This window comes from Phyllobates terribilis, unplaced genomic scaffold (genome assembly GCF_046119375.1).
Source record: "Phyllobates terribilis strain yellow unplaced genomic scaffold, ASM4611937v1 Scaffold_11__3_contigs__length_659146591, whole genome shotgun sequence".
NCBI lineage: Eukaryota > Metazoa > Chordata > Amphibia > Anura > Dendrobatidae > Phyllobates > Phyllobates terribilis.
In genome coordinates this window covers 24,735,918-24,763,137 of record NW_027362771.1, presented here as the reverse complement: position 1 = coordinate 24,763,137, position 27,220 = coordinate 24,735,918, and the positions used below count along the sequence as shown (strand labels likewise).

General features: G+C 41.5%; 1 protein-coding gene across 16 annotated transcripts in view; it reads right to left on the bottom strand.

Moving 5' to 3' along the window:
* The window catches only part of LOC141165497 (uncharacterized), a 441,251-nt gene extending 416,405 nt beyond the window's left edge, over nucleotides 1–24,846 (bottom strand). For all 16 annotated transcript variants that reach the window (XM_073651128.1, XM_073651131.1, XM_073651132.1 and 13 more), the window contains exons 1-2: nucleotides 24,696–24,846; nucleotides 18,493–18,569 (exon numbers count right to left, since the gene is read on the bottom strand). In XM_073651128.1, coding sequence (XP_073507229.1) covers nucleotides 18,493–18,569; nucleotides 24,696–24,753 — 135 coding nt within the window. In that variant the 5' untranslated portion in view covers nucleotides 24,754–24,846. The remainder of the gene's footprint in view (nucleotides 1–18,492; nucleotides 18,570–24,695) is intronic.
* Between the last annotated feature and the right edge of the window lie 2,374 nt (nucleotides 24,847–27,220).

Sequence of the window (27,220 nt, the reverse complement as noted above, 5' to 3'; positions counted from 1 at the left end):
TGTCACCAAAAGCTAAGTAGAGGCCAAAAAATCCATAGTTTGAGTACTTCATGCATGAACCGTCACATGGATATGAAGCATAAGTTGCAGTGGGAAGCTCACTGTGCTACAATGCGGCCTAGCGGGTCAGGCCAACCACCGTCTGCCCCATCTTGTGCATCGGCGGCCTCTTCATCCTCTGTGACTGGGGGGACAGCAGTCACACATGTTTTTTTATGCAGACCTGCCACCTCTTTACCTGCAACAGCCAGTTTCATTGGCAGGTCGTCAGTTCATTTGGAAGTGGAAACATGATGTTGAGCGCTCTCCGACATCGAGAGCACCACCTTTGGATCAAGGCAACCTAACATGTCCGCCTGCATCATCCTCACAGACCGGCAGTTTGCTGGGGACACCCTACTCAACCCCGTCTAAGCACAACAGCCAGCCCTCGGTCCCTCAGATGTGGACAAGTAAAAGACCATTTCCTCCTAGCCATGAGAAAGCTAAGAGGTTGAATTTCACCATCTGCAAGCTGTTGGCTACAGAAATATTGCCTTTCCGCCTGGTGGACACATAGGATTTTCGAGACCTTATGTCCGTCGCAGTGCCCCAGTACCAGATGCCCAGTCGGCACTACTTCTCAAAGAAAGGTGTGCCTGCGCTCCACCAGCATGTCGCACACAACATCACCACTTCTTTGAGAAACTCTGTGTGTGACAGGGTGAATTTCACCACAGACACTTGGACGAGTAGGCATGGACAGGGGCGTTACATGTCACTGACTGGGCACTGGGTAACTATGGTGACAGCAGGACAAGGGGCTGCTGTCCAAATCTTGCCGTCCCCACGAGTTGTGCGTCAATCCTCTTTATCTCGAAGTTCCTCCACTGCTTCTGCCTCCTAAACCCCCTCTCGGTCCTCCATCTGCACCCAAAGCCTGTCTGGTAATGCCACCTGCTTTCTAACTGCGCAGAAGGAATCCTGCACACCTCCTTACTATGCTGGCAGCAGGGCTCAACGCATCAGTGTTTACTTTGAAATGTCTGGGAAATGTGAGTCACACAGCTGAAGAGTTGTGGTCAGCTCTGGAGACCCAGTTTCATGAATGGTTGTCTCCACTGGACCTGCAAACAGGGAAGGCCGTGTGCGACAATGCTGCAAACCTGGGTGCGGCCCTTCGCCGGGGCAATGTCACACACGTGCCTTGTATGGCTCACGTGTTGAACCTGGTTGTCCAGCAATTTTTAGCCCACTATCCCGGACTAGATGGCCTTCTGCAGAGGGCACGGTGGCTATGTGCTCACTTCCGCCGTTCGCATCCCGCAGCTCAACGACTTACATCTCTACAGAAGTCGTTGGGCCTGCCAGTTCACCGGCTGAAATGCGATGTGCCGACATGGTGGAATTAAACTCTGCACATGTTGCAGCGACTGTGGCAGCACCGACAAGCCCTGGTGCAATACGTTCTGACGTATAGCCTGGGCCAACGAGATCCAGAGGTGGGGCAAATCACGCTGCAGGAGTGGTCTCAGATCAGGGACCTAGGAAGTTGATGCGCCCCCTGGGCCGTGGGGTACCCAGAGCCGGGCCAATAGACGCTGGGGGTTGTAGTCACTGTGGCGGTGACCCGGTCCGTGACCCAGGGCAGTCAATCCAAGGGTAATTTGTATATATGGGTTTCATAATGTCCGACTACGCCACCTGTGGAGTGCGGCGGCCAAAGGGGCCACCGCTGCGGAACAGTCCTCTGAAGCTGGTGGTTTTGCAGCAATGGTATTATTACTACCCACAGGAAGAGTGTAGCTTCAGGGCAGTGTGGGTGGATGATGGTGGTTGTAGTGCAGGGAGTCAGTAATGAACACAGAGTACATGTGATGCAGTCCCAAGATCTTTACTCACAGGTGTTGCAGTCCAGATTACAGGTACCAGTGCAATCTCCCCCGTCGTGCTGTGCGTACTCAGTGAGGGGCTCAGTCCACCCCTAGATAGCTAAGGAGTACTTAGCAGGACCCCCTTCTGTGTGTCCTTTCTCTGGCCTTCTCCCTGCACCTCACACCCAGTGACACTTCTATCCGGTATCTTCGGGCCTTGGCGGGCGACGTGTGTTCCGTCCCCTGGGTCCTATGTGGCTACCTTCTTAGTGAGACTGGTGTGGACTTTGGCCTGCAGTACATGAAATGCTGCAGCCTCCGGTTTCTAGTTGAGCCTTGCTGTTTCTCTGCTAGTTGAGGGACCGGTTCCCCTTATCTGGCCTGTCCCCTCTACCTCCTGGTAGCAGCGGGCGTACGGGTGGCCTTCTGCACGGCCCGTACCCTTAGGGTCCCTTCGGTTCCTGGAGCCTTCCTGCTCCCACTCCTCTTTTCTCTCCTTCAGTCCTGGGACTCCCAGGCTAGGCCCACCTCCGGAGCAGAGCTCATGCAGAGCCTCTGCTCCTGTCACTTCTTCACCTCTGACTGGCTTGCTCTTTCTAAGATGGCTTCCTATTTATACTCTCTCTGTCATGTACTCCCCTAAGCTGCTCCCCTTAGCACCCACTACATAGGACCCTCCCGCCAGCTAGAGTCCTGGGACTGTGCTCTCCCTTAGGAGCAATCTCGCCCTACTCCCACTGCGGGTATGTGTTGGATGCAGGTGTTAGGGTCCCGAGCCATACTCCTTCTTTACCAGAGGGTGAGATACCACACCTCTGGGTGAGATGCAGTAACTCTGTGGCGATTGAGCCCTCAGGGGCGCCACATACCCTTCTGCACAGTTTTGAAATGGCGACGAAGATGTTTAGTGCTGACGACGATGCCATTATCAGCATGACTATTCCAGTGATTTACATGCTGGAGCACACATTAAACAGAATTCAGAGTCAGGTGGTGGGACAAGATGGTGGAGGAAGTAGAGGAGGAGTCGTATGCGGAAGGGATAACATCTCCAAGGTCCAGACGGTCGGCAGCACCAAGGCGGCAGGCATGGGAGGGTGGGGGAGAGGGATTAACCAGGGCGCATGGTAGCAGCCAAACTGTTGAGAAAGGTGCAGGAGCCGAGGAAGAAGTGGAGGACGAACTGGCGATGGGCATGGAAGACTCATCAGATGAGGGAGACCTTGATCACAATTCTGTTGTGCGAGGTTGGGGGAAGAGGGCAGAGGAAGGAAGCATGATTCTTACCTCGCTACCAACACAACAAGGAATTGGTCCTCCTGGATGCGCAAGACACATGAGTGCCTTCTTGCTGCACTACCTGCAACATGACCCTCGGATTTTCAGAATTCGAAGTAATCCCGACTACTGGGTTGCCACACTCTTAGATCCCCGGTACAAAAGTAAATTTGTCAAAATAATTCCTGCCATAGAAAGGGATTCATGCATGCAGGAGTATCTGCAGACGCTGTTGCAGAATCTTACATGTGCTTTTCCACAAAACACCAGTGGTGCAGGTAGTGAATCTCACAGTTCTAACTTGCCAACCGTGGGACTGTCGAGTCTTCATCACTCAAACCGTAACAGTAACACAGTATCTGCTGGTAACAGCAATTTTGTGGAATCGTTTCACCACTTTTTTTAGACCATCCTTTGCAAGGCCACAGGAGACAAGAAGTCTGACACATAGTCAACGCCTAGAGAGGATGGTACAGGAGTATCTCCAAGTGAACATCGAAGCCATGACTGTGTCACTGGACCCTTGCTCATTTTGGGATTCCAATCAGGAAAAATGGCCGGAGCTCGCCACTCACGCCTTGGAGATCTTGTCATGCCCTGCAGCCAGCGTTCTCTCTGAACGTGTGTTCAGCGCTGCTGGTGGTGTGCTGACATATAAGCGCATGCGGCTGTCCACTGAGAATATAGACAGATTCACGTTCATAAAGATGAACAAATCATGCATTCGCAAGGACTTTTCTACCCCTGTGTCATCCTGGGGAGACTAAAAGTTTGAGGATTTGGTAAAATCACCTCACCAACAGTTTTAAGCAACTGTGGGGCAATTGATGCCACTTAACCTTCCGTCAGGGGCAATATGTTTCATAACGAGTTTAGGGGCATTGTGCATGTCAGGCACAGGCTAGAAAATTGGCTATATTTTCCTTTTTTTTAAATTTCAATGCTCTAAAAGTGATCAGATACCTTAATAGGAATGTAATAAATGAGAATACACATAATCACACAGCCTTTAAAGTTAGGAAAGTACTGGAAGGAGGGTGTTTCCCAGACAAACCACTGAAAATAGAGAAATGAAACTAAGTGAGCTGCGCCTGTGAGATCAGTTGCCCCTGACGGAGGGTTAACCCTAGAACGCATGACCATAAAAATCTACACTTTCACATACCTGGGGCCTTTTAGGCCCGTGTGCAAATAACATAGAATAACTCAAACTCAAAAGACAAATAACTATATACATGAAGAATACCTAGAGTTTCAAAATTCTAGCTAAAGTAATCTTGCAGAAAATAGAAAACAATTAACAGGGCGGGTCTGCGAGGCCCCAGGGATGCGTTCTAGGGTTAAGTGGTGTCTGTGCCACAATTTTGGGAAAAAATGGAGACTCTTTTTGGAGTCCCCTTGCTGTGTCTTACATGACGTTGGCATCGTCAATTTCAGGTGCGTTGGGTTGCTCCCCCCCCTTTTAACTGTAAGAAACTACATACACTATGGTTTTTGGTAACACAGATGGTTGAGTCTGAAGAGCTGTTTACTCAGAGGTCTGCTCCAAAGCTTCAGTGTCTCCTAGTCAGCGTAGAATTTTTAACTGCATCTAGCCTAGGCAATACTTTGGGCGTAGTAGCCCAGCTGCGAAGCAAGCTGCACCGCCTGTGTATCTAATAAGAATTTTTAAATGCATCTAGCCTAGGCAGACTGTGGGGACCGCCAACGAAACCCAGACGCTCAGCCCCCCTACTGCCCCGCTTTCCTTGACAATACAATAATGTAACTCTTACAACTAGATGGGTGAGGATCGGTCACAGCTTTATTAACTCTTTATACTCATTCCATTAGAAAGGCATTTTATTTCTAAAATAATTCAGCTTGTTGCAGCATGCCCTGGGTCTCCACTAGGGCAAGTTGGCCAACAAGTGTAACTCTCCAACATGTCCTTTCTATTTCCAGGCCACAGAGGATCCTGCGTACTCATATGCAGGACTCTAACCCCCACCCATCACTCTTAACGCTTGTTCCACTCCGTCCTGGAGTCCTGACAGGAATATGTCCAGTCCAATATCCATTAAGTGAACACCGTCGGGCCGTATGAGGCCTGCTTTATCTCCTTCCAGTTGTCGGTGTCGTATCACTACACTGCCTCTGTCTCTTCTAAATTTTGCCATCCGAATATTTATTACCCGCCTTGTCCGTTCGATGGACGTGATGTCTCGCGCACCTTGCCATACCGCTATCGGCACAATCTCTGACCATACTATAGTTAGTTTTGTGAAAAATTCTCTGAAGCGCTCTGTGTCTAGTTTCATTATTGGCATTAGTTATGCACTCTTGTGATGACCTAGGTTGTTTCCCCTGGCCTGTATAACTAAGATGACCAGACCTTTTGCCTCTCTCCCTACCTTGATTACCTCCATTAGTACCTGTGGCCATAGCAGGCCTCTAATACCTCTCCAGTTGAAATATGTGTTATGAAACTCTAATTTCCTCCCACCTGGGCGGACTATCGCCCTTTTTTATGCCCAATATATATACAAGTGGCCTATCACCCACACTTTTGGTTTAGCGTGACCTGTAAAAGAAACAAACCACGTTAGGATAACAAGTCCGGTCTTATGTATCTCGCCAAACACTTGGATCGCCATCTCCCTATCCTCTGAACTTCCGTTTCTGACAGTCCTGCTCTTGCTGCTTCCGTGGCCGCGCCTATGCGGAATGAGTCTGTCCCGTAAACTTTGGGGTGGTTCCCTGCCGATGTTATGCATTTATTAAATATAGCTTGGAACTGGTATCTTGATAATGGTGTTCCATCAATGTGTGATAGGAAGAAATTACTTTGTGATCTGATGGTTATATATGTTTTTACTATTGTTACCCGACTCAGTGTACCGTTTGTGGGTTGTAGAAGTACCCAAGTGCCCCTGCCCGCTGGAACCGTTTTCGATTGGCGTACGCGTAGACGTATTGCATTATTGGCTATGACTACGTCCTGGTGTAATAAGCCTCCACTGGTGGTAATTTTGGATTGAGGGACTAATTCGCTTATGCATAGCGCCCTGAAGAAGGCGATCGCAAATGCAGTAGACAGTAGTGTTGCTTCAAATTGTGAGTGTCATGTTAATGGTGTTAGGGATATGATGTGAGAAATCAGTTTTAGTGACACGGGACAGGACGTCTACACTCCTGACTTGGCTGACCCCTTTTCCACCCTTTTATGGATTGTCTGATGATGAATCTTTGTCACATCTCCCCAATTCAGTAGTTGGAAGTGAAATTCTACTCCGGTCAGACACCGCTGCGCTGACGCCCCTGATATGCCCCTCATCATTAGCTGGTGGAGAAATTCTATGGTGACTTGTGATCTGGCTTGTTCACATTGGTCAACCCGTCTGCCTGCTACTAGTCGATTCCAATCTTCCCATGCCTTACCGTATGCTTGCCACGTCGACGGGGCAACTGACGCTCTGATTAATGGCATCAACTATTCGCCACTAGATCCCATAGGGAGGGTGGGCAAATGTTGCCCGATGGGTGGGCATTGGGGAAGAGCTCTGTGAAAATCTGCCAATTGAATTGTGATAAAGCGTTAGCAGCAGCTTTAGACCCCTCAGCATCGTGGCTAACGCAGACCCATACATTGTGTTTTAGGCACAGGAATGCTAGCCGGCGTAGTAGGCCTAGCACTGGGAGAGACGATGATGCCATCTTTTTAATGCAGTGCGCTAGGCTGGTGTTTTTTGTTATGAAGCGTATATTTTTGTTGGCCAGGCGCGCGCCCCATATTTATATAGCTACCACTATTGGGAAGAAAAATTATTTTCAGAGCTACATGCAGCTAAAAATTATTATTAATTTCAAAGTTGGTGGAGCTTGGTATAGATGGTCTAATACAATGAGTACCACAAACTGCTACAAAATATTTTTTCAGAGCTAGATGCAGATAAAAATTATATTGAATTTGCAACCTGGTGGAGGTTAGTATAGATGGACTTATAGAACAAGTCTCACACACTGCTAGAAGCCTAAATATTTTTTCAGAGCTAGATGCAGAAAAAAATTATATTGAATTTGCAACCTGATGGAGGTCAGTATAGATGGACTAATAGACCAAGTCCCACACACTGCTAGAAGCCTAAATATTTTTTCAGAGATAGATGCAGAAAAAAATTATAATGAATTTTCAATCTGATGGAGGTCAGTATAAATGGACTAATAGAAGAAGTCCCACACACTGCTAGAAGCCTAAATATTTTTTCAGAGCTAGATGCAGAAAAAAATTATATTGAATTTGCAACCTGATGGAGGTCAGTATAGATGGACTAATAGACCAAGTCCCACACACTGCTAGAAGCCTAAATATTTTTTCAGAGCTCGATGCAGAAAAAAATTATTTTTAATTTGCAACCTGGTGGAGGTTAGTATAGATAGACTAATAGAACAAGTCCTACACACTGCTAGAAGCCTAAATATTTTTTCAGAGCTCGATGCAGAAAAATATTATTTTTTATTTGCAACCTGGTGGAGGTTAGTATAGATGGACTAATAGAACAAGTCCCACACACTGCTAGAAGCCTAAATTTTTATTCAGAGCTAGATGCAGAAATAAATGATATTGAATTTGCAACCTGATGGAGGTCAGTATAGATCGACTAATAGAACAAGTCCCACACACTGCTAGAAGCCTAAATTTTTTTTCAGAGCTAGATGCAGAAATAAATTATATTGAATTTGCAACCTGATGGAGGTCAGTGTAGATGGACTAATAGAGAAAGTCCCACACACTGCTTGAAGCCTAAATATTTTTTCTGAGCTAGATGCAGAAAATAATTATATTGAATTTGCAACCTGATGGAGGTCAGTATAGATGGACTAATAGACCAAGTCACACACACTGCTAGAAGCTGAAATATTTTTTCAGAGCTAGATGCAAAAAAAAATTATTTTTAATTTGCACCCTGGTGGAGGTTAGTATTGATGGACTAATAGAATGATGCTATGCCCAAAAGGTTTTACTTCACTAGGTGCAGTAAAAAAAATTGTATTCTATACACAGGTGGTGTAGCTTGCAACACAGATAGGCTACTCCACAGACTAACACACTCTGCAATAGGCCAAAAAGGATTTGCTTTGCTAGATTTACCCAAATGCTGTGAAAAAAACTTGCACAGCACTGGCACAGACCTGCCTGGCAAAAAGTGATAGGACTGATGTAACCTAGCCCTGAAAAGGACTGCAATGACAATTAGTCTTTACTCCCAACCTATCTATTTAAGAGCACAGACCTGCCTGATAAAAGTCGTATGAATTGATGTAACCTAGTCCTTAAAAGGACTGCAATCACAACTCTTCCCTACTCCCAAGCTATCTGTAGATTTGTGCGAAAATTGGCTTGAAATTAACAAAGTATAGCGCACACAGCAACAGCGGTGCCATCTAACACTCAGCTGCAGCAGTGAGAAAAGGGTGGCGACGGGGAAAATGGCTGGGTCTTATAGGGCAAGGACATGTGACATACACTGCCATTGACACATGACCTTGCTTGTGTGAAAAAAAGCACTTCGCTCCATGTGTGCACTGCTGATAGGCTGACAGACTGAACCTCCCCACTGTAAATGCGGGAAAGAGAAAAAAAAATGGAGATCTTCATTATTCCTGCAGAGATCCATCCCCTGCCCCTCCCCCCACCGCGCTGTACACTCAAACTGCGTATTAACATTAATTTTCAGCATTACTGAGAAAAAATCCAGTTATGATTTTGGTGCACGAACAGTTATCGAACATAACCTCGAACAGCCGAATTTTTTTCAAATCGTTCGTGTTCGCCGAACGGCTCGAACACCGCCCAAAACAGCTCGAATTTGAGATTGGCGAACAGTTCGAGTCGAACACCGCTCATCTCTAGTGTCAATATGCTCACTGCACCTCTAGATGAAATAATTGGGGTGTGTAGTTTGTAAAATGGGGTAATTATGGGGGGTTCTGCTGTTCTGGCACCTCAGGGGCTCTGCCAATATGACATGGCACCCTCAAGCCATTCCTGCAAAATCTGAACTCTAATATGGTGCTCCTTCCCTTCTTTGTACTGTGCTTCAAAACTAGTTTTTGACCACATATGGGGTATTGGTGTATTCAGGAGAAATTGTGTAACAAATTGCATGATCCATTTTCTCCTATTATCCCTTTTGAAAATTAAAAACTTGGAGCCAAAGCAACATTTTAGTGGAATAAATGGTAATTTTCCATTTGCTCAGCCTAATATTATACAACGCTGTGAATCGCCTAAAGGTTAAAAATTCTCACTACACCCTTAGATGAATTCCTTGAGTGGTGTAGTTTCCAAAATAGTGTCACTTGTGGAGGTTTCTGCTGTTTTCGCATATCAGGGGATTTTCAAATGTGATATCATGGCATCCGCAATCTATTCCAGCCAAAATTGAGCTCTAAAATTCAGATGACACTTCCCCTCTGAGCCATGCCATGTCCCCAAACAGTAGTTTTCCTCCACATCAGCCTACTCAGGAGAAACAGCACAACAAATTGTATGGTCCATTTTCTCCTATTACCCTTGTGAAAATGCAAATTTTGGGCCTAAATCAACATTTTTGTGGGAAAAAAGTAACATTTTCGTTTTTTCCTTGCACATTTCTTTATTTCCTGTGAAGCACTTGAAGGGTTAATAAACTTATTGAATGTGGTTTTGAGTACGTGGAAAGATGCAATTTTTAAAATGGTGTCTTTTTGGGGTATTTTCTGTCATATAGGCACCTCAAAGTCACTTCAAATGTGATGTGGTCCCTAAAATAGAAAATTGGTTTTGTAAAAATTCTGTTGGAAAATTGAGAAATTGCTGATCAATTTTTAACCTTTCTAATTCCCAAACAAAAAAATATGTTTATTAAATGATGCTAATATAACGTACACATGTGTTAAATGTTATATATTAACTATTTTATGTGATATAACTATCTGGCTAAAGGCATAAGAATTAAAATTTGAAAATTGTGAAATTTTCAAAATTTTAGGCAAGGTTTAGATATTTTCACAAATAAATGCAAAAAATATTGACCTAAATGTATCACTAACATGAAGTACAATGTGTTGAGAAAAAACAAGCTCAGGATCATTTGGCTATGTTGAAATATTCTAGAGTTATTACCATATAAAGTGACACTGAATTGTAAAATTTGGCCTGGTGAGGAATGTGAAAGAAGCTTGGCGGTGAAGGGGTTAACAATGCTACACATGAACATTATACAGTACGCACTATATGGTACAAAAGGCTCCAACACGATCATATAATAATAATACTCATATAATAGTCTGTCCAAACAGCAACTGATAATGACAGCTGTAATTAAAGTAGCCACCTCCCTCTCTATTTTGAAAGGGGTAATCTGTGTGCTTAAAAGAGATTGACCTTCTGATGGGTTTACAAATATTCATAAAATGACAGATTTTGTGTAACAAAATTCTATGACATGCCTGGTACTGTAATCAACAGTGGATTTTTTTCTGAGAAAATACTCAAGAAAAATACACAGTACTTCCATCCTTTTTGGACAAACCCTAATTCTGAGAGAATTAAATATTTCAAGATCTCTAATTATATACCACTTCTACCTCAGAGGTGGCTCAAATGAAAGATTTCATTACACCCATATGACCTAGGGCACAGTCAGATGGCCATATAAGTCAGTTCGAGATCAAAACGCAGTGCATGGACTGGCCAGCGGCTTTCCCAACCCAAGCATGACAGCTGCATAAAAATACATGCAGCGGTCACGCTCAGGTCAGGAGAGTCCTTGCACTGTGTTCTGATCTTGGTATGTGCCCTTAATAGAACATCCAAAAAATCATTGTCTTGGCAACAACTTAAATGGAGTCTGTCAACACAAATGACTGTTCAAACCAAGCACAGCACCTTGACAGTGATATAAACCTTTTACCTTTGGTGTCGGAATCATTTCCTGTGATTGTCAGAAATTGTTCTTTATTGATATAGCTTACTAAGGTGCACCCTCGGTGTGGCTAAACAGTTCAGTGTATATTCTTTCACCATCTTTTGACTTCTATAAAGCCACAGATGTTAATCAAAGAAAACAAGGGGAGAAGATGGATGAAAAGATGCACTGAACAGTCTGTCTATTCCTAGGCTGCAGCGAGAACTTTGTTAACCCCTTTACCCTCCAAGGTGGTTTGCACGTTAATGACCAGGCCAATTTTTACAATTCTGACCACTGTCACTTTATGAGGTATTTACTCTGGAACGCTTTAGCGGATCCCACTGATTCTGAGATTTTTTTTTCATGACATATTGCACTTCATGACAGTGGTAAAATTTCTTCGATATCACTTCCGTTTATTTGTGAAAAAAATGGAAATTTGGCAAAAATTTTGAAAATTTCTCAATTTTCAAACTTTGAATTTTCATGCCCTTAAATCAGAGAGATATGTCACACAAAATAGTTAAAAAATAACATTTTACACATGCCTACTTTACATAAGCACAATTTTGGAACCAAAATTTTTTTTTGTTAGGGAGCTATAAGGGTTAAAATTTGACCAGCGATTTTTCATTTTTACAACAAAATTTACATTTTTTTAGCGATCACATCAAATTTGAAGTGACTTTGAGGGGCTTTTATTACAGAAAATACCAAAACGTGACAACATTGTAAAAACTGCACCCCTCAAGGTACTCAAAACCACATTCAAGAAGTTTATTAACCCTTCAGGTGCTTCACAGGAGTTTTTGGAATGAGGAAGAAAAAAATGAACATTTATTTTTTTTCACAAAAATGTTACTTTACACCCCAATTTTTTTATTTTCACAAGAGTATCTTTAAAAAATAGAACACAAAATTTGTTGTGCAATTCCTCCTGAGCAAGCCGATACCTGATATGTGGGGGAAAGCCACTGTTTGGGCGCACGGCAGAGTTCGGAAGTGAAGGAGCGACATTTGATTTTTTGAATGTAAAATTTGCTTAAATAATTAGCAGACGCCATGTTGCATTTGGGAGCCCCTGATATGCCTAAACAAAGGAAACCCCCCACAAGTGACACTATTTTGGAAACTAGACCCCTCAGGGAACTTATCTAAATAAGATTAAGCCATGCACGTGTAAGTATACACGGACGGTACAGTGAAACTGCGAATGGCTCATTAAATCATTAACCTGAACCCCCAGGTGCTTCACAGAAGTTTATAACATTGAGCCATAAAAATAATGTTTATAACATTGAGCCATAAAAATAAAATTTTCACATTTTTCAAACAAAAATGTTTTTCAGCCCCCAATTTTGCATTTTCATAAAGGTAACAGGAGAGATTGCACCATAGCATTTGTTGTGCAATTTCTCCTGAGTAAGCTGATACCCCATATGTGGGAGAAAACCACTGTTTGGATGCACGGCAGGATATGGAAGGGAAGGAGCGCCATTTGACTTTTTGAATGTAAAATTTGCTTAAATAATTAGCGGATGCCATGTTGCTTTTGGAGAGCCCCTGATGTGCCTAAACAGTGAAAAACCCGCACAAGTGACACCATTTTGGAAACTAGACCCCTCAGGGAACTTATCTAGATATGTGGTGAGCAACCTGAACCCCCAGGTGCTTCACAGAAGTTTATAACATGGTGCGGTGAAAATAAAAAAATCTAACTTTTTCCACAAAAATTATGTTTTAGCCCCAAATTTTTTATTTTAACAAAGGTAAGAGGAGAAAATGGACCCCAAAAACTTTTGTGCAATTTTTCCTGAGTACGCCGATACCCCATATGTGGGGAAAATACACTGTTTGGGCTCACGGCAGGGTACAGAAGGCACTGTGTGACTTTTTGAACGCAAAATTGGCTGGAATCGAGAGAGGACGCCATGTCGCGTTTGGAGAGCCCCTGACGCGCCTAAATAGTGGAAACCCCCAGAAGTGACTCCATTTTGGAAACTAGACCCCTCAAGGATTTAATCAACAGGTATAGTGAACATTTTGTTCGACACAGAATTTGATAACATTAGGTCATCATATTGAATAAGTTGTCATTAGTCTTGAGTGCAAGTGCTTGCTACTTGAGTTTGCATAGGGTGCTGGGCATGCACCATGTATCGCGGGTGCTGGAGTCCCTGCCCTGCATGTTTCACTGTTATTAGACACCCAAAAAAAACATGCGGGTATCGCTCGTGCATGGCAGGCAATCCCCGCAAGGTTTTTTGGCTGTATAATAGCTGCAAAACATATGAGGCGGAGACTCAAGCACCCGCGATACTCAGTGCATACCCGAGCACCCGATGCAAACTCAAGTAGCGAGCACTTTTTGTAAAAATCCCAACCCAAACACAACCCTAACCCTAGCCCAACCATAACCCTAGCCCAACCCCAACCCTAGCCCAACCATAAACCTAGCCTAGCCCTGGCACAACCCTAGCCCTAGCACAACCCTAGCCCAACCCTAACCCTAGCCCAACCCTAACTCTAGTCCAACCCTAACCCTAGCCTAGCCCTAGTAGCACAACCCTAGCCCAACCCTAACCCTAGCCCTAACCCTAGCCCAACTCTAACCCTAGCCCACCCCTAACCCTAGCTCTAACCCTAACCCTAGTCCTAACCCTATTCCAATCCTAACCTTAGCTCAACCATAACCCTAGCCTAGCCCTAGCACAACCCTAGCCCTAGCACAACCCTAGCACAACCCTAACTCTAGCCCTACCCTAACCCTAGCCCTAACCCTAACCCTAGCCCAATCCTAACGCTAGCCCAAACCTAACCCTACCTTAACCCTAGCCCAACCCTAACCATAGCCCTAACCCTAGCTCTAACCCTAACCCTAGTCCTAACCCTAGCCCACCTCTAACCCTAGCCCAACCCTAACCCTAGCACAACCCAAACCCTAGCACAAGCCTAGCCCTAAAGTTTATTATTTATGCCGTTCCTCGTAAGTGATTAGACGACTTTATTCTTCAGCTCGGTGCGATTACAGTGATACCAGATTCATATTGGGGTTTTTATGACTGACACACACTAAAAGACGCTTTTTTTTGCAATGACTAGTTCTTGCATAGCCATATTTTGAGAGCTATAATTTTTCCATACTTTGGCTGACAGAATCATGTGATGGCTTGTTTTTTGCAGGACAAGTTGACGTTTTTATTAGTACCATTTTCGGCCATGTGATATTTTTTGATCGCTTTTTATTCTGATTTTTGGGAGGCAGAATAAACAAAAACCAACAATTCCGGAATTGCTTTTTTTTTTATGCCGTTCCGGGTGTGGTAAAATTGATAAGGCAGAGCTATTCTTCAGGTCAGTACGTTTACAGCAGTACCACATTTATATCTTTGTTTATGCTTTGGCACTTTTACACAATAAAAATTATTTTATAGAAAAAAGAATTGTTTTTGCATTGCTTTATTCTGAGAGCTATAACTTTTTTATTTTTCGACTGATGGAGCTGTATGGCAGCTTGTTTTTTGCAGGATAAGATAACATTTTCAGTTGTACCATTTTTATTTGCATTCGTCTTTTTGATCTCGTTTTATTCCATTTTTTGTTTGGCGGTATGATGATAAAGCATAGTCTTTTGCTTTGTTTTTTATTTTATTTTTTTACCGTGTTCACTAAAGGGGTTAACTAGTGGGACAGTTTTATAGGTCAGGTTGTTCCAGAAAAGGAAATATTAAATATGTGTACTTTTATTATTTTATTTTTTTTTTTCATAATAAATAAATATTATGGGTACAATATATTTTTATTTTTTGGGGATTATTTTTTTCTTTTTTATAGATATATATTTACAATTTTTTTTTTTTTTTTACTTTCTGGCACTTTTTTTTACTTTTACACTTTGACCCACTCTGGGATTTTCACTTTTTGCAGCCTGATCGCCTGTATAGCATTGGAATGCAGTACCATCCCTGTGCTATACAGCCTGTCAGCGCTGCACAGGGAGAAGTTACTTTGGTCGTGCACTGCGCATGACCAAAGTAACTTCCTGCTGTCTGGTGACCCGGATGTTGTCATGACAACATTGGGTCATCATGACTACATCCGGGAGCCACCGCAGACACCGCGGGACGCCGACAGGAGAGGTGAGTATCACGCTTACCTCCCCTTGCCCTCGTAATGCTGCGATCGACTTCGATTGCAGCATTGCGGGGGTTAATGTGCCAACAGCAGTGCGAGACCACGATCGCAGCGTGCATAATAGTATGTAGTTGGCCCTATAGGCCCAGGGCACAGCTACGTACTATTACTGACAAGGTCGTAAAGGGGTTAACATATTTTAATAAAGATCAATTTCTGTGAAAAGCAGAAACAAATTTGCAAAGGTACAATTTAATGAATTATATCCCTTTCAAAGTGATGTGCTTGGTCTGAACAGTCATTTTGTGTTGACCTAATCCCTTTAACGGGACGCTTCCGCTTCCCTTTGATGCTTCCGCTCTATGCCAGTCATTGCACTGGCTCTCCATACACTATAGGATCCAATTTAAATTGCTTATTCTCACCCACAAAGCTCTCCACAGTACGGCACCCCCCTACATCTCCTCCCACATTTCTGTTTATCGGCCTACCTATTCTCTACTCTCCGCAAACGACTTGCGACTAACATCTGCATTAATCCGTACCTCCCACTCCTGGCTCCAAGACTTCTCCCAAGCTGCACCTATTCTTTGGAATGCTCTACCCAAAAAAATTAGGATGAACCACAACTTACACAGTTTTTGGCGCTCCCTAAAAACACACCTATTTAGGGTGGCCTATCACATTCCCTAATCGAAGTACTTTTATATTTTTATAGCCTATTCATTTTTCCTCCAAACATAAGTCTCCACCCAACTCCAGCGCACCCAAAATCACTACAAATACTGGCTGGTGACGTGATGAGCTCATGCAGCCTTTATCTATCCCTCATCCCCTCAAGATGGCTGGACTATTATTGTAAGTAAGTACCTGTACTTTGTGTTGCCCCCACCTCATTGTAGATTGAAAGATCTTATGAGCAGCCTTGTCATTATTTTTGTTTTAATTATTGTATTATCTTTAGCTACGTTACTTATGACTGTTGTATATGAACCTCTCAATTGTAAAGCGCTGCAGAATATGTTGGCACTATATAAATAAATATTATTATTATTTCAATTCAGTAAGTTTCAATAGAAATAAAATTATTTCAATAAATATCAGACCGAAGAGGCAGTAATGTTACAACATAAAATAAAAGAACAGAATATGCATGTTACAGTAGTAGATACTTCTCTGTTTTGGAAATAAAGTAACGTATTTTTCGGACCATAAGGCATACTTTTTTTCCCCCAAAATTTGGGAGGAAAATGGAGGGTGCGCCTTATGTTCCGAACGTTGCGTTCCTGCGGTGGTGGTGGAGCGGGATCTCCCTTCCTGGTGGCGGCGGCAGCAAAGGAGGAGGAGGTGAGATGCTGTGCATGTCTGGCTGAGGGCTGCGGGTGTCTGGCTGGGGGCCAGCGCGGGTTGAACTGAATGCAGGCAGTGTCAGGCTGCAGGCCGGGGTGGTGAGCCGCTCAGGTTTCCGGTGTGCGCGGTCACTTCCTGCAGCTGTGAGCCACAGGAAAATGGCCGCCCGAGCCGGCATATGCGCTGACTTGTAGCTCGGGCGGCCATTTTCTGTAGATCACAGCTTCAGGAAGATGGCCGCGCTCACCGGAAACCTGCGCTGCTCACCGCCCCGGCCCTCAGCCAGATACTGCCCACATTCAGTTCAACCCGCGCTGGCCCCCAGCCAGACACCCGCAGCATCTCACCTCCTCCTCCGCTCACCGCCCCGGCCCGCAGTCAGACACTGCCCGCATCCAGTCTAACCCCAGCCAGACACCCACGGCCCCCAGCCAGTCACCCGCAGCACCTCACCTCCTCCTTTGCTGTTGCCTCTTCCGCCACCACCACCACCGGTACCGGTCCCCGGGCAGGCCTCGGCGGCACACAGGCAGGCCCCTATCTCCAAACACTGGCCCCGGCCCGCTGCCAGTCCCAGGGCCCGGCCCCCAGCGATGCACCGGACCACACCCTGTCATCGGGCCCCAGCCTAGCATTGGGCTTCAGCCTGGCATCGGGCCCCAGCCATCTCTTCTGCTACAGCCGCCAGGTTCCTGAGGGAGGGAACGGAGGGCCCTGCAATCCTACTCCACCATAACTCCCTGCTGCTGGAGCACCGGATTCCTGAAGGACCCTGCCTCCAGTGACCCTCGCTCCACCGACCCCCAGGTAAGATACTGTACCTATTAAGACTATAAGACGGACCCCATCTTATTAAAATATATAATTTTTCTATATTCCACACCAAAATTTGGGGTGCATCTTATGGTCCGGTGCGTCTTATAGTCCGAATAATACGGTAATTTCTTATTACAGAAAAAATAAAAGGTTACTCCATTTTTAATTTTTAAATAAAAAATGAATGAATATAATTTAAATTATAATGTTTTACTGTTTACTAGGAACAGAACAGAGTTCCTGTGGTCCCTATTTATGGATTCACAGCTAATGAAGTCCTAAATGAAATATAAAATAATTTGTGCATAGACCTTTACTTTAATGAACATGGGATTTAAGAAATGGCAGAACTGTAGCATTTTGTCTAATATTATGATTATTTTTAAATTGATATATTATGTACTCATTTTATATGAACAGAAAAAGAAATGCCACTTCAAGCCTTGGCCAACAATTTTAGATTTTAATCTGTAGCAATTTTAAGCTACATACAGCAGCAGTTTCTTTAACAAAAAGTGAACAGAAGTAAAAAGATATAATGGGAGACACTTGATTTATAACAAATTTGTATTGAACAGTGTCACGTGGATTCTGGAATACCCAAATATACTACTTGTACTGCATATACATATGTGCTACCAACATATGTTGATTTTTTTGGTGCTTTTATTACAATGTGTTAATTAGAGGGGTGGGGGTCAAAAAGATTCACTGCTAAAGTTTTTTTTTTCCATTTTGTTAAAAGCAACTGAAATATAAAGTTATTGTAGATTGACAAATTATAAGTATCAATTTATCTGACTTGTTGCTCAGGCCCCTTTTTTTTACGTGTTTCTGCTTACTGAGTTTAATGATAAAGATTTCCAATATTGCTTGGATTGTTTACACTGTTTAATGAATTGCTCTGTTGTGGGAACTGGATTTAAAGGGATTTTCCAACAACCTTTGTCACCATAAAACTGCAATGATTAGAAACTGCAGAATTTCTATAGACAAGTTTGTTACAATCTCCATAGAGTTTTTGATCAATTGTCTGACAACCCCTTTAAGACTTAACTTTTTTATCCTTTATATACTTTATTAGATGTCTAACATTATAAATTTTTAGAATGAGAAAGAAAACTAACCTCTTGATCCAAACTTGAATTTTCTTCTGATGAATGTGAACCACTTTTTCCACCAAAAGGATAGCTTCCAACATGGCCTAAAAACACATAAACACAAAATAGAAATCAATTAAAAATACAATGATCAATGTCACTGTTAACCGGGTTTATTGTTCCTAAACGAATCAGGGGAAAGAGAGAATCTGCATTTCTGTTATTTTTTTAAATATTTTTTCTTTATTGAGTAATCATGTTAGAACTTGCATAATAAAATCCTTAGCATAATTGGTTCACTAAAACGTGGGCTAACCTACTATGCTAAGGATTTTATTATGCAATTAGAAATATTTAAAACAAATCATGGAAGTGCCGACTCTCCTCTATTTTACAAAATATCTGTTGGAGACATTTTTATCTAAGTGTCGGATCAAAATCAGGAATGTAAGTCAATAGGTCCGTGAAAAAAATTGTACCGCACTCAGATGACGTCTGTGTGCATTCTAATATTAACAAACTGAAAGAATGGAGAAAGTGAAGAAACTTTTCTTTTTTGTCTACACATGAGAGAAAAACTGATGCCATTCTGATCAAACTCTGATCAAAGCCTGATCTGAATAATCGGTTTATTTTTGTCGGATGTGGAGACATCAGCTACGTGAACCTAACCTTATAGATATTTAGCAAAAACTTGTGTTCCTCTATCATTTACATAAATCTGCAGTTATCTTATGTGTTTGCCCATATTAGCCATGTGAAAGCATGCACAACTGGGTTGTCACGTGTATGTAAGTTTGCAAATAGTCCATTTAATAGGGTAATCCCATCTCAATTTATCCTGTCCTAATTTTTAGTAAATGTAAATATGTAAATTAGTGTAAATACCTCTAAATATAATTTTGCTTTGTTATTTTGTTCTGATCCACCATTTCTAAATAAATATGACCATCAATTCGGTGTACATCCTGTTCTCTGGATTTTTAAGATACTGACTATCATTGCTTCTGCTATATAAATGAATTGGACGGCACCTGGGCATATGCACCAATTCTGGAGTCATTCTATGCTGCTGTTCTCTTATGGATATGGATATGGATGCTGGTAGTGAAATATTTTATTTGTTATTTTATAGTCACCATTTTCACTATAGATAGAATATAGTGAAAACATTTTAGACAGGTAAGGAAAAATGCTACAAAGTCAGAATACTTTAACACGGAAGTGTCAGTAGTTTATTTGTATCCATTAAAAAAATGAAAAGTGAATTACCTAAAGAAAAATCTAAATACTAATCAATATTTGATCTGAGATCAGGGCTCTGTTGAGCTCATATAATAATTTTCAGGACTCATTGTTCTGACCAAATCCATTTACTGAAATACTGCCCCAAACTTGCGAACCTATACTAAGCTTTACTGTTGCCTGTAGAAACTTATTATTGTATCACACTCTAGTCCGTTGCAGAACAAACTGCCTTCTGTTGAAGCCCAATATTTAAAATTTTGTCTAAACAGTCCACAGCATCTTCTGCCTTTTTTCTGCACCAGAATTTCTATGTTTTTGTATATATTTGAGTCACTTGGCCTTTTGGCCCAATTCTTCCATAAAGAACCTGAGCGGATGGCAATGCTGAGTATCTACTGATTTGGTAGGGAAGTATTCATAATGTGTTTTTCATCTGCTGCACAAAGTTTCCTTGGTGGACTACTGCATTGAAAGTACTCAATGTCACCCATTCTTTGGCTTTTCCCAAAGAGCTTGAATAGCACATCTTGAAACCCCCAATCTGCTTTGAATTTTCTGAATACGAGAGACCTTACTAATGCAATTTAGCTATCTTGGGTCTTGTTGCTTTGCTTGGTATTGCTATAGTGTATGTCCTGACATACACACATGGTCAAAATTGTTGGTACCCCTCATTTAATGAAAGAAAAACCCACAATGGTCACAGAAATAAATTGAATCTGACAAAAGTAATAATAAATTAAAAATCTATGAAAATGAACAAATGAAAGTCAGACATTGCTTTTCAACCCTGCTTCCACAGAATTTAAAAAAAAATGAAACTCATGAAATAGGCCTGGACAGAAATGATGGTACCCCTGAAAATAATTTGACAAAAGGAACATGTTAAATCTAGTTGTGTCCACTAATTAGCATCACAGGTGTCGACCATCTTGTAATCAGTCAGTGGGCCTGTATATAGGGTGTAAGGCAGCGCTCGTCATCATACTGGGGGTAACTCGCTTCACTGCGTCAATCAATGCACACGTGCAATGTCTTTACGTTTTTCACACAGTGTTGCAGTTTATTATGGCACTTCATAAACCGCTGTTCACACACAGTTCATCTTAGTCCGCCACCGGCAGGTTTACACACATAAACAATTCATGAGCCAAGTGGCACACCGGCCCACTTGCTCCAGGGTACAGCTTACGGCAAGGTAATAAAGTAGCAATGTTCATATCACAATGTCCATATAGCACCGGGTATTACCTTTGCCGGGTATAGCTGTCTCAGTCCATTACTCTGCCACCACTGTGGCTCTGCGGCTTCCCAGGTAGGGGTCTCCAGCCGTCGTTCCGTCTAAGGCTACTGGTATGTCTCCACTCACATCCAGCCTGCGCCTTTCAGGACTCTTCCACAAGCCGGCTTTCCCTCAAAGGCCACTGACATCCATGCATCGGATCCAGGCTTGGCCTTTCAGGCTGCCAGGCTTCACTCTCGGCCTCACTAGGCCTCTCACAAACGGTATCACGGTATCCCACACACATGGGGAACAGGCCTCACGCCTCACACCGAACACACCTGTCTCAAATTAAGCAGGTTTATATATGCTGTGCACAGACAGCCACATACTGACAGGACCTTGCTGATGTCACAGTCATGTGATCAGTCAGCTGTGTGTATAGGTCCTGTGTGCTGTCCCAGTCATGTATACAGAGCTTTACTGTGCATGCAGGACCTGGGTGATGTCACAGTCATGTGACCAGTCAGATAAAGGGGAAGGTACATGGTCCGGTAAGCACATCCTGGACCATTTACAGTAATGCTAGCAACCTACTGCATTACAAGGGCTACAGACACTCAATGTGCTGTTTGGTGACATGGTGTGTATCACACTCAAATGGACCAGAGGAAGCAAAGGAAAGAGTTGTCTCAGGAGATTAGAAAGAAAATTTTAGACAATTATAGACATATTATTTAGAAATTTAAGATCCATGGGACTGTAGCCAACCTCCCTGGACATGGCCGCAGGAGGAAAATTGATGATAAATCAAAGAGACGGATCATACGAATGGTAACTAAAGAGACCAGGATAATGTCTAAAGAGATTAAAGGTGAACTTCAAGCTCAAGGAACATCAGTGTCAGATCGCACCATCCATCGTTGTTTGATCCAAAGTGGACTTCATGGGAGATGACCAAGGAGAACACCATTGTTGAAAAAAAAATCATAAAAAAGCCAGACTAGAATTTGCCAAACTACATGTTGACAAACCACAAAGCTTCTGGGAGAATGTCATATGGACAGATGAGACAAAAATGGAAGTTTTTGGCAAGGCACATCAGCTCTATGTTCACAGACGGAAAAATGAAGCATATCAAGAAAAGAACACTGTCCCTACTGTGAAACATGGAGGAGGCTCTGTTATATTCTGGGGCTGCTTTGCTGCATCTGGCACAGGGTGTCTTGAATCTGTGCAGAGTACAATGAAATATCAAGACTATCAAGGGATTCTAGAGAGAAATGTTCTGCCCAGTGTCAGAAAGCTTGGTCTCAGTCGCAGGTCATGAAACAGGATAACACACAGCTAAAAACACCCAAGAGTGGCTAAGAGGAAAATACTGGACTATTCTGAAGAGGCTTTCTATGAGCCCTGACCTAAATCCTATTGAGCATCTTTGGAAAGAGCTGAAACATGCCTTATGGAAAAGGCAACCTTCAAACACGAGACAACTGGAGCAGTTTGCTCATGAGGAGTGGGCCAAAATACCTGTCGAGAGGTGCAGAAGTCTCATTGACAGTTAGAGGAATTGTTTGATTGCAGTGATTGTCTCAAAAGTCTGTTCAACAAAATATTAAGTTAAGAGTACCGTCATTTCTGTCCAGGCCTATTTCATGAGTTTAATTTTTTTTTAAATTCTGTGGCAGCAGGTTTGAAAAGCAATGTCTGACTTTCATTTGTTCATTTTCATAGATTTTTAATCTATTATTACTTTTGTCAGATTCAAGTTATTTCTGTGACCATTGTGGGTTATTCTGTCATTAAACGAGGGGTACCAACAATTTTCACCACGTGTGTAAAACTTCATTCCACAGCTTCACCTTTACAACAGCGGTTTTCTGTTTTTCACCCACTTTTGTATTTATGCCAATGCTGCTAATCAAAATAAATAGTCCAATATATAAATCTAGATTTCCAGATGATTTCATTGGCACTATGGAGCTATTTTTTTTTACACTTTCCATAGTCATATCAAGTGCATTTGCAAGCTTTTTGGCTTCACCCTGTTGCTATTATTTTAGCTTTCACAATTTTACAATTTACATTACATGTAGTTTTTCAAATAATGCCCAATTGTTATATCTGTCCATTCATATTCTATCAGTCCTTCTGATATATTATGAATGTCTGTGATGGGAAAACCCGTTTGACTTTAATGTTTCCTAGTAATTATCAAAATGAACCATGTATATACAATGCAAATGTTTCATTGTCTTAAACAGTCTTAGAATAAGATACAATTTAAGTCAAATGAATATCCAAGAAGAATGTACAGATGATTACAGATCCATTGTTCTCTTGAGAGGGTGAGATTTCTCAGTTATGCTTTTATAGACATATTCTTTAAAGAAGCTATCTTAAGTAATGACTGTCAGACATTTTCTAGATAATATTAAATAAGAAGAAATAGAATACTAGTCATTATTGGTCTATTAAAATTGTTATATAAGCTAATCACACCACTGATTAAATTATATTTTCTTCGAAACACCCATATTTTCTTCTAAACACCTACCAGCATAAAATACTAAAAATAGTTTGGAAATTGCGATCCTCCCTAAAGCATAATGGGTTTAAAAGTTAAAGAAAAATTGTATTTAACTTTGTATTTATCATTACAAGTGTTGGTCTTGGGAAAGATACTGGTAAGCTATTACTAGTATTTCCTATCAACGTGCCCCCACTGATCACTACAGGGATGTATCAACTTCTATTAGTACCAGTGCCAGAAAAACACTTTTTATAGGACTTCATGATTGGTTTACTGCATTCAATGATTATTTGGTTCTAAGAAAAAGTGGAGGTCACGCAGGACATCCTCCTTTAATCAGGCACTGATAGAATATCCTAGTAAATAACCAACACTGTGTTCCTGGGAAAACCTCTGATATATAGAAATGTTCACGTATTCTTTATATAGAGAATTACCTAAAACATCAAGTATTTGTATCACAAGGGCGTGTGTCCATCTATAAAAATGCACTGGTAAATTAAAAAGCTGAGCATATGCTTTTCTTTACAGTAAGGGAATTTCCATATATGTAAGGATAAAAACACATAATTGTCTATAAAATACCTGTATCTTTTGGCATATATGATTGAAAAAGACAGATATTGAGAAGTGACCAAAATAGGTGAAAAATTATGGCTGAGTGAGGGCGCTCTAAACTCCAGAACAGCACAGATGTAAAAACCATTAATGCACTTTCTACTCTATATTTTCCTGTAATTTATACAACCTTCATGAAGAACTATCATAAATATCCATGTTTATGAGAAATCATTGGAAATCATTGGTAAACCTCCTACTATATCTTGAATTTAAGGTACAATAAAAAAAATCTAAAGCTAATACTTAATATGCACAGCAATGAAAGTAAGGTTCATAGTGAAGAAGATATTTCCTTTTCTATGTTAAATTGAAACCAGTTTTACACAATGCTGGATGACTGGAAATGTGATTAATACAAAATATACAATGATTCTCATTACACTAGCGCTAGTGGTGAGAACTTATTAATGAACAACTATGGAGATGTGTAAACGGAGCAGGTCATAGCAGATTTTCTATCCAAAAGAAGCTGATGTAGGACTGTCAGGTTTGGACTTTAGTCATTAAATTCGCTTAACACATCACTAGAGTAGGTGGTAATATGTTATCTGAGCACAACAGACTCTATACGTATGAATCCTATGCATTCGGTCACATCTTACTTACCAATAAGGCAGCAGAAGAGGACTACAGCTAATGCCACTACTGTTGTGGCTAGCTTCATTGTGGGAATAATTTGCCTTGTGGCTGTCCAATGCAAATCACAATGCACAGCACCTTGGAGAAGCTGTAAATGTCTATATATTTAAGATGCCTAAATCATAATGAATGCAGACTCCACCCTTACATTATGACAATGTTGACACCAGTTTATTAAAAGTATATTTAGTTGCGTTAAACAGGCAGTCCAAGCAATTAAGTGAGCTAAAATACATAGAAGCAAATAAATGTTCTCTGCCAAGTGCGGAAGCAAAGTTCATAATATATTAGAGTATTGTCAGCAGATTTACAAGCCTAGACAAACCATGGAGCAAAACAACTAGTCATCATTCAATAAATTAAAATGTCCGCAACCTTTCTTGTTCAATAACTTATTTTGCTTATCAGATCTATGCACTATTGGCACATTAAAGACCTGCATGAAAACATGGGTAACATTTCCTTCAGTGAGGATCTTCTAAAGGTGTTAAGGATGTTTAGTTTTGTCTGTCTCCACTTTTCAGCTTGGAAATGCAGAGTTTCAACCCAAACCTTCTTGAGACTTGTGAACATAATACAGGTTAGAAGTTAGAATCTTTCATCAAGAGTCAATTTTGGAGAATCCTTTCAGCTTGATGGTGTCTATTAGTAAAAAAAAAATGATTTATTATATTATTTATTAGTAAAATAAAATAAAAAGTTTCCCTTATTGGTGCCATATCTGATATGACCTGACACATAAAATTATCAATGCTTATCCTGCATGGTGAAAGGAGCTAAAACAGTGAATAAAAAAGGATGAAACAACAGAATTGCTGTTTTTTGGTCATCATGTGGCTTAATCAATTGAACTGAATTAGAAATTGATGGCAGCAACACATCTCAAAGAAGTTGGGACAGGGCCATGTCTACCTTTGAGTAGCATACCCTATTCTTTGTACAACACTCTGTAAATATTTGTGGGGAGAGCAATTGCTGGAATTTTCGGGAGAGGAATGTTGTTCCATGGTTGTTTGGTGTAGGATTCTAGATGCTTAACAGTCCTGGATAGAAACGAGCAAATAAACTGAAGTGTTATTGAGTTCTACAAAAAAAATCTGCATTTGGACAAATGCAAATTTTTGTAAAATTTAAGTAATTTGCATCCACGTGGCTTCACCAAAAAGAAATCTGATGACCACTATTTTTCTGAATCACAACAGGCCTCTGTGGACGCATGTGCAGAACCCTCCTGGGCCTAGAAAACGCGGAAGTCTTGGCCTAGTGACCGAGGTCATGGGATTTCAGTGCCACCGATACCAATCGGAAGATGTGACAAGGACCAGACCGGTGGCGGTGAAGGGCTGGAAAGGTCGGCGATGAGTTGACTATAAGCGTTTATATTATTCTTTACATATTACATTTATTATGCTTTGGGGTCTGAAAAGACCCCAGAGCATAATAAGAAACATTAAATTCGTGGGGAATAACCTCTTTGCGAATCAAATTTCCCGGGAAAAATGATGCGAACAGGCGAATTTAAAATAAAATTTTCTAAAAAAGAAAGAGGTTCCAGCCTCTTAAAAACGCAAGTTATTTAATTATACAAAATCTATAAAATCTGATTGCATAGATCCATACTGTAATCACAGAGCAATGCATTTCAAACGCTCTCAGGCATTCTTTCTCAAAGCTAAAGATGGTAGATCGCAATGAAATATTTCAACATGGATACAACCAATGAAAACCATTAAAGAAATCACATGATCAGGATTAAATTAAATTAAATTTAGTGAATTAAAGCTAAAAACAAAATATAACAAGGAAAATTTACAAAACGAATAAACAAATTCATGCTAGACCAAGGAAACAGAATAAAGTACAAACAGTCAATAATAAAACATGATTTCTTTGTGAGCATTAAAGCTTCTGGGGAAACAGGTGCCTAGATTACATATCCAAAAGGCTTTTCTTATTAGAAGGCATCTCCTGATGTCTCCTCCTCTAGGGGATTTCCACACCCTTTTAATGCCTGAGGCTTTGAGTAAAGCTGTACACAGTTCATGATAAGTAATAAAGTATTTAGATGCCTAAGAAACCATGCGGTTGGAGCTAGAAGAAGAAACGGTGAAATGTTCTGTAATACGTACTTTTATTTTTCTAGTGGTGCACCCAATATAAATTAAATTGGAATCAGCACACTTTATCATGTACACTACATTCTGAGAGTTGCAGTTTATGTTTTCTTTGATTTTGGATTGTTCTTTGCTGTCATGATTAGAAATGGTGCGTGTAACCACAGATCATTTACAAGTTCTGCACCCTCTACCTCCACATCCAAAGAATCCTGGATGATCATATCATGTCTTTCAATGGCTTTTGTAATAAAAAAAAAACTATCAGACAGGATGCTGCCAAGGATACTGTTCTCTTGGCAACAACCATGGTCTACTGTATTATATATATTTGAAAGCAAAGCATCCTCATATAGAATTAGGATATGTTTGAGAAAA